Consider the following 14,583-nt stretch of genomic DNA (forward strand, 5'->3'; position numbering starts at 1 on the left):
TAAACTCAGGGGCAGTCAGCCAAGCAGTCAAGAGCCTGTAGTTAGTCACTTCCTTACTCTGGCGCTCTGCCCACACGGTACCACGTTTTTGTGGAAAACAGCATTTCAGGCTTTCTTTGATTCTCTCTTGGACCCCTTTTCTCTAGGGGAGTCTCAGACTGTAAGATTCTGGTCCCAAACTCACTTCATCTTGTTTCTCCCCTACCATATCCACAGACAACTACCTGATCATGCCATCGGGAAATCTCCAAATTGTCAATGCCAGCCAGGAGGATGAGGGAACTTACAAGTGTGCCGCCTACAACCCAGTGACCCAGGAAGTGAAAACCTCCGGCTCCAGTGACAGGCTGCGTGTGCGCAGTAAGGACCAGGCTCACGGGTCAATTACGGGGTATTGTGGATAAGGCCCAGCAAAGCTGGAAAGCGAGAAGAGGAGGCCAGGTTCAGGGTCCGTGAGCCCAGAGGTAGAGCAGAGACAGCATCTCAGCCTTGCTTGTCACTACAGCTCATCACTGTGAAGGGCAACTCCTTTCGCCTGTTGCTCCCTCCGAGTTACTTTGCAAGAGGCGTGTGTTTGCAGGGTAGGAGCATGGAACACATCCCTTGTGGAAGGCGTCTGGGTCTACCTTCTGTGCCTTACTCCTAAATTGAGCCTAGTGCCTCCTTCTGCTGAAAACCTACACAGGCTCCACAGGCTCCCCCATTCTTCAGCACCCCTCAAGTTTCTCCAAGTACTCAGTAAGTTGCTACTGAGCACCCGAGGGGAGATTTTTTTTCTCCCAAACCTAATGGAGCAAAACTTTTGCCCCCTCTTTTTCCTGAGGAGAAATAGAGTCTCCAATGGGCTGCTGGTTGGCTCATGAGGCAGGCTCTGTGGGGACCCTGGGATAGCAGCACACTGCCCACCGTGAGAAAGATGGCGACTTTCTATCCTGAGCATGGGAAAGAACCACTGATTTGTGGGGACTTTGTAAGAAATGTGTAACTTTCAACAGTGGCTCCTTCTCAGCTTAGTAGGTTTCTCAACCTACAAGGAGCACACTCGCTTGGGTGTTGAAGTCAAGAAGGATCTAGCAGATCCTGGCATCTCACATTGTCCTCAGGTCAGGGTGCACTGCCCCAAGTCAATCAGGAAATGCTACCCACGTCATTCAGACATTTCTCCCTTTGCACCCTCATCTCCCTGTAAGCACTTATAGCGAAAAGACCTAAGCTGTGGTCTGTGCAGGAGGAAGGCCTTTGCATTGGCTACGCTGTGAGCAGAGGGGCTGCTTCACCTCAAGTCCATGTTCTGTGGAGCCCTTCTGGAGCTGGGCTGTCAGAGACAGGCTGGAGGAAGTCCACATCTTCCTCTGTGTGTCTCTCTTCTCTACTCCAGGGTCCACCGCTGAGGCTGCCCGCATCATCTACCCACTAGAAGCTCAGACTGTCATTGTCACCAAAGGCCAGAGTCTCATACTGGAGTGTGTGGCCAGTGGAATCCCGCCACCTCAAGTCACATGGGCCAAGGATGGGTCCAGCATTGCTGCCTACAACAAGACTCGTTTCCTGCTGAGTAACTTGCTTATTGACACCACCAGTGAGGAGGACTCAGGCACCTACCGCTGTATGGCCAGCAATGGGGTTGGCGAGCCCGGTGCAGCTGTCATTCTCTACAACGTCCAGGTGTTTGGTGAGCATCTCCATGGGCTTCCTCTTCCTTAATCTCCCCACTGATCTTTCTAGCCCTTCTAGAAGCATTGTCTTAGAGTTTTACTGCTGTGAACAGATACCATGACCAAGACAATTCTTTTAAGAGACAGCATGTCATTGGGACTGGCTTACAGGTTCAGAGGTCCATTATCATCAAGGCAGGAGGAGCATGGCAGCATCCAGGCAGGCATGGTGCAGGAGGAGCTGAGATCACTGCATCTTCATCTGAAGGCTGCTAACAGAATACTGGCTTCCTGGTAGCTAGGGTGAAGGTCTTAAAGCCCATACCCATGGTGACACCCTACTCCACAAAGGTCACACCTACTCCAACAGGGTCACACCTTCTAACAGTGCCATTCCCCAAGCCGAGCATATACAAACCATCACAAGCATATAACCAAACTCAGAGAGGGTTATATTGTAAAAAGCCACAGAGCAGATACATAAGGAAGTACACTAGGGAGAGAGAGACTCTTAGATCCCAGGATTAGGCCTTGGCTCTTGGTGTAATCTTGGTCATGTAGACATTTTCTCCCCCTACTTCTCCCATTGGAAGAACCCAACAGCCAGTGAGGAGGAAGTCAATCTGAGGCAGCGTCTCATCTAGCCTGTGTGGCCCTGGACATGGCTGCCTGTCTCATTCTGATCTGTGTTCTCCACAGAACCCCCTGAGGTCACTGTGGAGCTGTCGCAGCTGGTCATCCCATGGGGCCAGAGTGCAAAACTCACCTGTGAGGTGCGAGGAAACCCCCCACCCTCCGTACTATGGCTGAGGAATGCTGTGCCCCTGAGTGCCAGCCAGCGCCTCCGGCTGTCTCGCAGAGCCCTTCGAGTGATCAGCGTTGGGCCTGAGGACGAAGGCGTGTACCAGTGCATGGCTGAGAATGCCGTTGGGAGTGCCCACGCTGTGGTTCAACTGAGGACCACCCAGCCAGGTGAGTGCAAGTAGCCCAGAGGTCAGAAATTCCAGCTGAGCAGGTATGGTCTTTTTCTTAAATGACTTTTAGTTGTAAGTTCAAAGTTACACTGATTTATTAATAAATCAACTTTTCATTAACGAATATGACCTATTTAATGGGATTTTTAAAAATGAGTAATTTTTTCAAGTCTGTGGGCTTTCATGATTATGAAGAATTGTACTTAACAACGAGGGCTTTAAAACAAGGATGAGTAAGCCCTTTCTTTTTAGCTTGAGCCAGTTCAATTGACATTTGCACTGACTGGGACCTACTATGTGCTCTGCACCATGTGAGGTAGAGAATGCAAAGCATGAGAAAGACCTTCTCTATTGGGAAAGCTTCCTGTAAAGAAGATGAAACAATGTGTCTCAGTCAGGGTTTCCATTCCTGCACAATCATCATGACCAAGAAGCAAGTTGGGGAGGAAAGGGTTTATTCAGCTTACACTTCACATCACTGTTCATTACCAAAAGAAGTCAGGACTGGAACTCAAGCAGGTCAGGAAGCAGGAGCTGATGCAGAGGCCATGGAGGGATGTTACTTACTGGCTTGCTTCCCATGGCTTGCTCAGCCTGCATTCTTATAGAACCCAGGTCTACCAGCCCAGGGATGGCACCACCCACAATGGGCTGGACTCTCCCCCCTTGGCCCCTTGATCACTAGTTAAGAAGATGCTTTGCAGTTGGATCTCATGGAGACATTTCCTCAACTGAGGCTCCTTTCTCTGTGATAACTCCATCCTGTGTCAAGTTGACACAAAACCAGCCAGTACACCATGGAAAGAATTTGAGAGAAAAACTACAAGGGAAGATACAGTTTAAGCCATCATTGTAAGATGCCAATGTTCTATGAAGGGAGGTCGGTACGGCTGAGACTGAGGCTGGAAAAGTTTGTGGATGGAATGTTGCCATCCTGCTCCTGGATCCTAGATTCCCAGAGAGCAGTCCCAGTTGAATTCATGTCTCTAGTCACTTCAGTGGAGAAGGGAAAGACTCACTGTGTGTCAGTGTTGAAGCTTCAAGGTAAAAGCCCATGTCTCCACCCCCAGCAGAGAAAGGAGAATTCGGGTCCATGTGCCTCCAGAGCAAATTGACATAAAGCACACATGCTCACTGTTCAGAAACATATCCCAGGGAAACAACTTAAAAGGAGAAAAGGTTTTTTTTGGTGGGTGGGGGGGTGTTAGTCTCTCACGGCAAGGAGAGTATGAAGGGGCAGAGCCCATCACACTCAAAAGACAAAGAGAATGCCTGGTACACTAATTGGCTTTACCTTTTCCTCCATTTTACTTCACTGGGCCCTTGCCTGTAAGATGGAAGCACTCAGGTCAGGTGGGTCTTTCACTCTTGTTGATTCTCTTAGGAGACACTTTAGTCTCTAACCCCAAAGGTGTGCTTTTCTAACCTCCCAGGAGCTTCTCAAGTAAGCCAAGCTGGTGGTCAAGGTTAACCATTACAAGCCCAAGCCTTTGTCAAATGGAGTATCAGAGTTCAGTTACCAGAACCAGCGTCAGGCGGCTCACAACTGCTTGCAAGTCTAGTTCAGGGCCTCTGACTTCGTGCCCATAAGTCTGTATCTATACATACACACAGATTAAGACAACTCTTAAGGAACTTAGAGAAGTCCAAGTTCAAAGTGCCCTCTGAGATTCAAGACAAACTCTTTGCTATGAGCCACTACAAAATAAAAGGCCAGTTGGTGTATGCTTTTAGCCTTCAATAGCACAGAGTAAAGACACCTATTCCAACAGGATAGAATGACATGGGAATGAGAGACTGGAAGAAGGCAAGACCAAGACCCAGTAGGATAAGCCTTAAGTCATGTAGCTTCATATCTAGCATCTAGGGCAACGTGGATGTAGGCCTCAGCAGTCATGGGCAGTCTGACCACACAGTCTTGCTATTTGCGGCCAAATGGCCTCTCTCTTGGGTAAGCTCCATATATTGCTTGTTGCTTTGTTTTGCAAGCACTCTGTGTTTGAGGGTATCTCGAAACATCTCAAGACTCTATTGCACCCCACAGCTGCATGCTTGGCTGTATTAAGGGCTCTCCCTAGGGATTGGTATCCTGCTATGCATTGCCTGGCCTCTCGGGCTTTCCTTTAAAATCTGGAAGTACCCCTGACCTCACAACCCTTGCATTCTGCATGTCTGCACAACTGGTGCTTTGTGGGTGGCCCTAAAGTCCTCTCTCTGCCCGAGCCTATCCCATTTGGATCACGCCCACAACCCAGTGGCCCATGAATGCCCAGATGGCTACATAAAAAGGAAACACTTCCCTAAGTAACCCGGTGTGAACAGGTTGTCCCAGAGTTCTCCCCTCAAAGCAAAGTCTTTCAAATGATTTAAAACCTTTGCACCCTTGATGCTGCCCTGAGTGGGGTCCAACCATTTCCTGACATGTCCTCAAGACATATTTCATACCATCTTGGCGCAAAATATGTGGCTTCCTACCAATGGCTCTGATAACTTTAACAACCTCCTTGGCCCAGTGCATATTTTTTCAAATTGTTTTTGTAGTCCTTCTTGTTCCCAATTTTCTCTACAGACCTTGTAAAACCAACATTAATCATGCCCTGGCCTAGCGATGTGCTACCTTGAAATTTCCTCTAGTTAGCGCCTCGCTTTCGAATATAGCTTTCCAGCCTTTGATCCAGTGTCACTTGGATGGCTTCTAGTCCAGTTCTTAGTAGAGTTCCTGTTCTACCTTAAGTCCCATTATAGCTTCTCTGTCATCCTGTCCTGAGCTCTCCTGAGCCCCATCACGTTCTGCTGGTGGTACTCAGTAGCTCCCTTAGCACTCAAATCCATTCCAAACCACCCCCTCCTATAAATCAGCCCCAGAGGCACCAGAACCGCATGGCAGATTTACTCACAGCGTCTGTCACACTTCCCTGGTGTCAATTTTCTGGGTTCGTCACTTTTTCCAGCACAAACAAAATAACTTCAAAGGAGAAAACAGATGAAGGGAAGGACTCTTGCTTTGGTTCATGAATTCAGAGGTTGTGGTGCAGAGCCGTAGCTCCCCTGAGTCTGGGCCCATAGTGAGGCAGAACTTCATGACAATTTCTGAGACAGAAACTGTATGGCAGATAGTAAGTGGGGAGGAGAGGACCGAGAGAAAGGATAACCTTCAAATCTATGCCCCTGTGGTCCACTTACTCCATCGAGGCCCAACCTCCCTTAAAATTGCACATGCAGCTGGGGACCAGTCAGGGAACAATGCCTGGAGAGGACATTTGGTATTTACAGCATCACATCAGCGCCAATGAGATGCTTCAGCAGGTAAAGGAACTTCCTGTGAAACCCAAAGACCTGAATTCAAGCTCCAAGACCCAGATGGACAACCAACTCCCCAAAGTTGTCCTTTGATTGCTCCCCCCTCACACACACACACAGAATGAAATGCAATAAAAATTTAAATATAAACCTCAGCAGCATGCAGAGGCCTCATTGCCCTTCTGGTAGGACCAGGGGCACCAGCCTTCTCTTTTGCTGAGCCTGGCTGTGTGTCACAGATTGGGCTCATGGTGATCTCAGGTCCTCTCTGATTTTATTCTGTTTTCTCCCTGGCAGGTGATCACTAACGCCTTCCCCCTTCCCTTCTCTTTCCTGCTTGGTCCTCAGACACAACCCTGAGACCCGGGAGGGATACTAAGCCGATTGCTGCCACACCTCCCATGCCACCCTCCAGACCCAGCAGACCTGACCAGATGCTTTGGGAACAACCCGGGCTTGTTAAGCCCCCGACATCAGTCCAGCCTACTTCCCTGAAGTGCCTGGGAGAGGAGCAGGTAGCCCCTGCAGAGGCACCTGTCATCCTCAGCTCACCCCGGACCTCCAAGACGGATTCATACGACCTGGTGTGGCGGCCTCGCCATGAGGGCAGCAGCCGGGCACCCATCCTGTACTATGTAGTGAAGCATCGTAAGGTATGGCCCTGGCATTGTGCGCCTCCCTTCCTGCTAGCTTCTCAGTGTGGCTGAACTGAGTCCCTTTGTCTCCTGAAGCCAGGACCCAGTGTGCTCCACTTTCTGTCTCCTCAAATGCCCATCTCTACCACCTCCTGAAAAGGTAGCGGTAATACAAACCGGTGGTCTCTCAGAGGCCCAGGTAGAGGCTCTGTATGAGCCCTCGGGTGTAACCTTTGTGCACTCTTACCTGGAAGTTTGTGCCAACTTAAAGTCCAGAGGTAACTCACCCCCATCCATTACTATAGCCACCCTCCCCAGCCCACCCCAGCCATATTTTGGTGACTCTATTTGACTTTGTTTTCCAACCAAAGCAAGTTCTTTCTCAAGCACTGGGGCAAGAACTTTAGCAGGGCAAGCAGGTCTCTCCAGCCAGAAAAACAAATATTAGGAAGTAAGTGTTCTTCCAGTGGGTTGTAAATGCTCTCCGATTCCCAGATGTCACAGTAGCTCCTCTTTAACCAGGTGTTAGAGCTCCTGGCGCATCACATTGTGATAACATCCTGGTGCTATTTTCCCCATGACAGAAGGTCTCTGTCCAGGGGTTGGAGTAGCTGTCAGGGACAGCCCTTTAGACTGTGACAGGGTACAGAGACCGAGCTGTGCCCGTCTCATGGTGAGGTGGCCCAGAGCCTTCCAACTGCCACTCTCAGTGCTGCACAAGGAAGATGAGATGAGATTCCTCACAAAACATTTCTGTTCACCACAAGTGAGCACGGCTTCTCTCCTGTACCACCAGATAGTAGGAAAGTTCTGGTTTTAACTGGATTTAAATTTTTTTTCCATTCTAAATGCGGCATCTGTGTGCATTTGGAAGATTTTTGCATGTAAAAATGCTTTGTGCCCTTGGTGGAAAATATGGAAATGTGAAACGGAACTAAAAATATTTACCCTTCTTTTCCTACTCCAAAAGCAAACAAGAAAACAGGACTACCCTCATACAGTGGAATGTTCTGGCTCTGCACAAACCAGGGCCCTGCTGCAAACACCACTGGCCTCTCATAGTCTGGCCTTTTCTGTGTCTGGGCCTTTCAGTAGACCCGGGAACTAAAGAAGTTCCCAGAGACCTCAGGTGGTTAGAAAAGTACTGGAAGCATCATGGGAAACCTTCATGTAGTTTCCCAGGTAGGCCTAGGGGAGAACGCACTACCGCCAGAACCAGCTAAAGGTCTGAATGAATGGCCTTCTGAAAAGAACCAGCCTTGTTTAGCCTGTGTTCCTGGGCAGGGCTGGTCCTTATTTTCCTGTGTAACTAGACACTTCCCTGTGAGCTGTAGACAAAGATCAGGGAAGGCCAAATATGGTACCCATGAGACAGAAACCAGGGTGATAGTAAGAATAATATTTTGCAGGCCAATAGGTGGCCCCGAAGCTACCTCCCACTATAGGCAAGCAGGCAAAGACCGCACTGGGGTATTCCGGAAATGCCAAACTGATGCTGCATTCACACCCCCCCCCCAGTGTGTGTGACAGTGACTAATTACCCTTGCATTTCTTATTTTCCTTTCGGGGTCCCAGTGGAAGTCTGAGGCCAGTGCTGGGAGGGCAGAGGGAGGAGGAGGTACAGGAAAATGACAGTCAGGATGGGGCCCCTGCTGAGTCTGGCTTCCATTAGGCACTGCTCTGTGGAACAGTTGGAGCTTTTAAGTGAATGTTGCCAAGACAGAAAGTATGTCTTTAAAGCTGTTTTTGCTCACAGAACTAACATAACTTAATGGTCGTCATCCAAGAAAAAAGGTTGAAATCAGAAGTCAGCATTTTTGTTTGTGTGTGTATGTGTGTGTGTGTTTCCGTGCTCTATCTTTTGCAGGGCATTGGGAATTACTCAGGCTGATTTTCACATGCACAAAGCAAGTTTCATCTCGCCCACTGTAGACCCAGGCTACTGTGTTTGGGTTTCCAGCATCACTGGGGATTCTCAGCTTGTGAAAACCTTTCCCCTTGGAACAAATCCTGGAAGCCCGACATTAATGAGCTCAGACCATCCCCTTGCCTTGAATAGGAGGTTTTGTTCTACTTGGGAAGACTTTGCTTAGGGATAAGAGCTTTCCCCAGCAGCTGGTCGCTTTCTTAATCAAACCTCAGCTCCCCGTTCTGGCAGGCTTTCCGAGATACACAGAACCAGCCACAAAGTCCTTCTTAAAAGATGGTGGGTGAGAGAAAATAATCTCTCAGCTTTGCTTTTGGGTGCCAGGAACCCTCCCATAGATTTTTTATTTTCTTGAGAGAGCTAACCATTAAAAGTTCATTTATAATCATCCGTGTACAGCCTGGTTTTGAGCTTCAAAAATAAGGAGAGCAGAAACAGGGAAAGAATTTTAAAGTGAGAAATCTCACAGGATGAAGGGTGCCGAGAGCATCAGGAGACAGGCCAGGCATTCATTTGTTGGGAACCTCACCTGTGCCAAGTCATCTAATTTGACTTCAGAATAACCCAAGACATTGTATTTGCCCCATCTTAGAAATGAATAGCGCGGGGCTCACCAGTGTAGAAGTTTGCTTGGGGTTATACAGTCAGAACTTGAACTCTGGGTTTTTTACTCCCAGAATCCTCTGTCTAGAACAGGTAACATTCTGAGCATTCTCTTTGGACTCAAGTGAGGGTTTCTGTGCTCACTAGCTCTGTACCCATGAGTGAATTCCTCAGCTCTCTGGGTTTAGGCTCTTTGCTTGTAAATACTGACTGCTGAGACTTGGGGACAAGTGGTGCCCTGAGAGTGGGCACTCTATGACCATCTTTCTCTCTCCCTGCCATCTTGGACTCGGGCTGAGACCCTCCTGGACACTATAGCAGAGGCTAGGCCCTTACCCCAGTCTCCTTCTTCAGCAGGTCACGAACTCCTCTGATGACTGGACCATTTCTGGCATTCCAGCCAACCAGCACCGCCTCACCCTGACCAGGCTTGACCCTGGAAGCTTGTATGAAGTGGAGATGGCAGCCTACAACTGTGCCGGCGAGGGCCAGACAGCCATGGTCACCTTCCGAACAGGTAAAGTCTAATATTTTGCCTAGTTCAGAGTTCCAAAGGCCCGAGCAAGTTATAGTGAGACCAGGTGCAAAGTCCTGTACCCTCTGTTTACTCCTGTCCTTCTCCAGTGCTTGTGGATTTATGCGCCTCTCTGACATCTCTCCTCCCTCCTTAGCACTAGCAACACAATGATAGAGTTGGCCAAAGCTGGGAGTGACACCACGCTTTCAGTACCCTGAAATCTATTTGTGTCACCTTGCTGGAGCCCTGGACAAATTCTTAGGCAAAGCAGGATTTTGGTAAGGGAAGGTTCTTATCTCCTGTTCTCAATCCTTCTCACCCAGGACGGCGGCCCAAACCTGAGATCGTGGCCAGCAAGGAGCAGCAGATCCAGAGAGATGACCCTGGTACCAGTCTCCAGAGCAGCAGTCAGCCTGACCATGGCCGCCTTTCCCGTAAGCCCAGCAGCAATGAGGGGCAGGCAGAGAGCAATCAGGACAAACTGTCACAGAGGGCTTGTTGCTGCAGGTTGCATGAGGTTAGGGTTCTGAGGTCCAAGAATCCCAGTGACATATTCTGTATCTCTTTACTGAACCACAATGAAAATATACACATTGGAGCCTTTGGGAAAAAAAAAATACTGGAATTACTAAGTCTGTGGGTCCAGACAGAGAATAGTAAATCTCTACCCTCTGTTTTTGTAGAAGAGTAGATGAAGAAGTTTCAGCATTGGAGATTCTTCCATACAGGGGGATATGATAAAAACAACAGTAGGCAGAGGGCTGTGGGAAGGAACAGGCTCTGTCAGGATCAGGTTGGGTCTAGTTTGTCCAGAGCATCATCTCATGGTGTCCCTATGTGTCTACGTCTTCCCTCTGTGCATGGTCATTCCAGCCCCAGAAGCTCCAGACAGACCCACCATCTCCACAGCTTCTGAGACATCAGTGTATGTAACCTGGATTCCCCGAGGGAATGGCGGCTTCCCCATTCAGTCTTTCCGAGTGGAGTACAAGAAGCTAAAAAAAGTGGGAGACTGGATACTGGCCACCAGTGCCATACCTCCCTCGAGACTCTCTGTGGAGATCACAGGCCTGGAGAAAGGTAGGAGCCTGGTCCTCTTCCTGTCCTTTCTGCCCTGGAAGCACATGGAGGAGGAGGAGGAGGAACAATGGAAGGTCTTCTTTAATTCAGCCCTCCCTTCATTCCCCACAAGTGCTCATGGGTATGGAATCTGTGGCTCTGCCTCAGCACCACAGGCCCTCCTCCTCCCTCTCTTTAAAGATGAGTCCAGAGCCACTTCCTGTATTGCTTGACGAGGATGAGGCTTCTCATGAGTCTTGTGTGGACATCTTTGGGGAAGAGCTGACCAGATATCTCTGGGCTGGGTCTTGAAGGGCAACAGGGAAAATCAGCTATATTTCCCAAGCTCAGGAAAGATCTCTCTCACAGGTATCTCTTACAAGTTCCGAGTCCGTGCTTTGAACATGCTAGGGGAAAGTGAGCCCAGTGCTCCCTCCCGGCCCTATGTGGTATCAGGGTACAGTGGCCGTGTATATGAAAGACCCGTGGCAGGACCTTATATCACCTTTACCGATGCAGTCAATGAGACCACCATTATGCTCAAGTGGATGGTAAGTAGCCTGGCCACCAACAGTGCGGAAATGTTTTTCCTCACACTTGTCTATATGTTCGGCTTCCCACTTAGTGTACCTGAAATTTCCTTTGTATACTTGGGAGGGTGATGGTAGCTGGAAGTATTGTTGGCTGTCTCTTTTAAACTGGTTCCCACTTTCTGGTTGCATCCCACCCTTCTTCCTTCTTTTCATCTGATACCATAGGGAATCTTGACACTTTCCCCGCATCCCTTCATGGTTTCAGGGAGGCTTAGAAGGGATCAATGACTTTGAAGACGTACAATTGGCTTCTTGCTTCTAAAAGCTCCAGGGTCCATCAGCAAAATAAAATAATGCTTGATCTCTGCAACCTTCTTCAGAGAGCCTGAGGAACTTATTCAGAAATGTCTGCTAGGGCCTCTGTGGAGTCCAGACTCTGGACTGGAGAGAAGATTCCACAACATGATGATTTTGCTTTGATGATTTCTCTGATGCACTGTGAACATGTCTGTTCTCTGTTCCATGTAGTACATCCCCGCCAGCAACAACAACACCCCAATCCACGGCTTCTATATTTACTACCGACCCACAGACAGTGACAATGACAGTGATTATAAGAAGGACATGGTGGAAGGTGAGATGAATTGGTGGTGTTTTCTTCACTGGCAAGGGGGTCTGGGTGCTGGCAAAACCTCCTAACCATAAAATTGAGTCTATGTTCAGTATCAGTGAGACCCTTATGATACACATGGAGCTATCCAATTAAAAGGCTCAACATGCTTCCTTCCTAATGATCATGGCACAACAGAAACATGGGCAGCCATGCAGCTGATGCTCTAGTGTGTCTCTTGTGCTGGCCACAGCTTAGATAAACAAGTTTGTCCGGCTGTGTGATCAAGGCCAAGCAAACAACAGATGCATCACCATGTTGGCTCTCACTCTCCTTCCCAGGGGACAGGTACTGGCACTCCATCAGCCACCTGCAGCCAGAGACCTCCTATGACATTAAGATGCAGTGCTTCAACGAAGGAGGGGAGAGTGAGTTCAGCAACGTCATGATCTGCGAGACCAAAGGTGACTCTTGCAGGTTTTCTCTTGTCCCAGGAATTCCCATAGACCGGAGCACACTGGTATCCCTTCTAGGAAGACCCTGATTTTTCAAGGATCCCTGATCTCATTAGTTGTCCCCCTGTTTATTCTCTTGAGCTGTGTGTTAACACCAGTAGGTAGCCACCACGGTGGCGTCAAGGATGTGAGAACTAACTCACTATCTTAAGATGGAAATGTTATATACACTCTATATCTCTAGTTATTTGGTGTCTATACTGGTTGGTTTTATTTCATTTAACTGTAGCCTGATGATATGAGAAGGAAATATGAACCTCAGAAAACTTAGTATATCTACACCTTGGTCAAAGCATTATAGCCAAGATGTGGTAGAAGCTGCTTCAGACAGTTTCGTATTAGCTATAAACCCAGGTTCATTTTCTGCACTAAAGCATATTAAACACACATATATTCAGCACAGAAACATATTAAATGCACACACATGCATTTGTTGATATGTGTACATTATTCAGGTGAGTGGGCATCATTATGTCTGGTTTTTGAATACTCAAAATGAGATGAAGAAGTGTATTACTGAAGACTTAATCACAGGATCACAAAGAAACCAGAAAACAACACTCCCCTGTGGTTGAGGCAACTGTGTTCTCTCTCCCACTATGTGTTGCCGTCCGTCATTTTACAAGTGCTTGCTGACTCCTGTAAACACTCGTCCTCTGTGCCACATCGATCGAAGGGTGGGACAGGTGTGCACAGAGCCCAAATTCATCTGTCTTCTTAGTCTCTGGACTAACTCTTTAAGCTGGAATGAGGGAGTACCCTCAGGGACATGCCAAGCCTAAAAAAGTAGTAGCTCCAGATGGGAGGAGGAGGAGAAGGGGGCAGCTCAGGGTCACTGGAAGATGCCAGAGGAGGAGCTAGTGCAGTTTGCAGGGACTGTGAGGTGGAAGAGGGTCCTTGTTGGGCTTCTTTATCATAATGGTCACAGGCAGGCTGAGGGGGAGAACTGGGACTCAGAGATTTAGGTGGAGAGAATGGTTTTTGTCATTGCTTTTGAGGAGGTTCGAGCAGAACCTAGGCTAATTGCATGCTGTATTGGGAGATGAAGCAGGCTTGAGGTTTGCACTTGAAGCATTGCCCAGGCAGCTAGCTGCCCTGTGTTGGGATGAAGAGGGTGAAGAGAGAAATGGACCTGGACTGTGGGGGAAATGAAAGAAGAGAAGGACTGGGGTAGTTTCCCAGTGGCTGCAACTTTGGGGATGCTGGGAGTGTCTGATAAAAGCAGAATGCCTCCTGCCTCCACAGTTCTTAGAACATAGCGGGAACCATGGAAACAGGAGAGATCACACAGGCTGAAAGGAACTGGGGCCATGTCCCAGGATCTGAGGACGCGGGAGGAGGAGTGGTGGTGGGCCGGGATGCTGGCAGTGACAGTGTTCATGCAGGTTCACCTGCAGCGATAGACCCCAGTGAGGAACATGCATCTACCTTTGGCTCAAATGTACCAATTATCATCTGTCCCACAGAGTCCCTGGGTGCCCTGCTTTCCAGCACTTTGAGTCCCTTCATCCACCTGGGAATGGCAAAGCTGTGGGAAAGCTCTTCTACCCGAGCCCGTTCACTGCTCTCGTGCACTTTAGCTGCTCTTTCAGAAACCACAATTACCTGTGTCCACTCCGACTCAGTGTTTGGCTCACTAACACCTCGACAACACATTGCACGTTAGGAACCGGTGTCCCTGATAAGTTACGGACACGATTCAAATAAGGGATATTGAGTACCCCGTCTTGGGATCTTGGCCCCATTTCCTATGTCCGTGGCATTGGGGCGCTTTGTTTTTCTATTTGTTTTTTTTTTAAAGACAGAAAAATAGATACTGACGTGAGCTTTGTCTTCAATTATAGCTCGGAAATTTTCCAGCCAGCCTGGGAGACCCCCACCCTTAACTCTGGCTCCACCACAGCCTCCGCCCCTAGAAACCGTAGAACGGCCGGTGGGCACCGGAGCCATGGTGGCACGGGCCAGCGACCTGCCCTATCTGATTGTCGGGGTTGTCCTGGGCTCTATCGTCCTCATCATTGTCACCTTCATCCCCTTCTGCCTATGGAGGGCCTGGTCTAAGCAGAGTGAGTAACGTCTCAGCACTGAGGGGAAGGAGGGAGGGAGGTCTCTCAGCCCACCAAGGCCGCGCACAGGCAGAGCCAGATGGTCCAGCTCCACCTCCGTGAGAGCTCCAGCTACCAGGTTCAGGTGTCCCCAAAGGTCCCACGGAAACAGTGAATATCTGAGGCCGGGCTCCTCCCTCCCGCCTCACT

The 14,583-nt window shown here is 49.0% G+C and overlaps 1 protein-coding gene across 1 annotated transcript in view; it reads left to right on the forward strand.

Moving 5' to 3' along the window:
* The window catches only part of BOC (BOC cell adhesion associated, oncogene regulated), a 73,484-nt gene that overhangs the window by 55,862 nt on the left and 3,039 nt on the right, over positions 1-14,583 (forward strand). The window contains exons 5-15 of the mRNA XM_080919641.1: positions 217-360; positions 1,379-1,672; positions 2,355-2,627; positions 6,278-6,582; positions 9,449-9,611; positions 9,935-10,045; positions 10,485-10,691; positions 11,040-11,221; positions 11,732-11,837; positions 12,155-12,277; positions 14,173-14,394. Coding sequence (XP_080775767.1) covers positions 217-360; positions 1,379-1,672; positions 2,355-2,627; positions 6,278-6,582; positions 9,449-9,611; positions 9,935-10,045; positions 10,485-10,691; positions 11,040-11,221; positions 11,732-11,837; positions 12,155-12,277; positions 14,173-14,394 — 2,130 coding nt within the window. The remainder of the gene's footprint in view (positions 1-216; positions 361-1,378; positions 1,673-2,354; positions 2,628-6,277; positions 6,583-9,448; positions 9,612-9,934; positions 10,046-10,484; positions 10,692-11,039; positions 11,222-11,731; positions 11,838-12,154; positions 12,278-14,172; positions 14,395-14,583) is intronic.

Source organism: Micromys minutus, assembly GCF_963924665.1.
Source record: "Micromys minutus genome assembly, chromosome: 7".
Taxonomy (NCBI): Eukaryota; Metazoa; Chordata; class Mammalia; order Rodentia; family Muridae; genus Micromys; species Micromys minutus.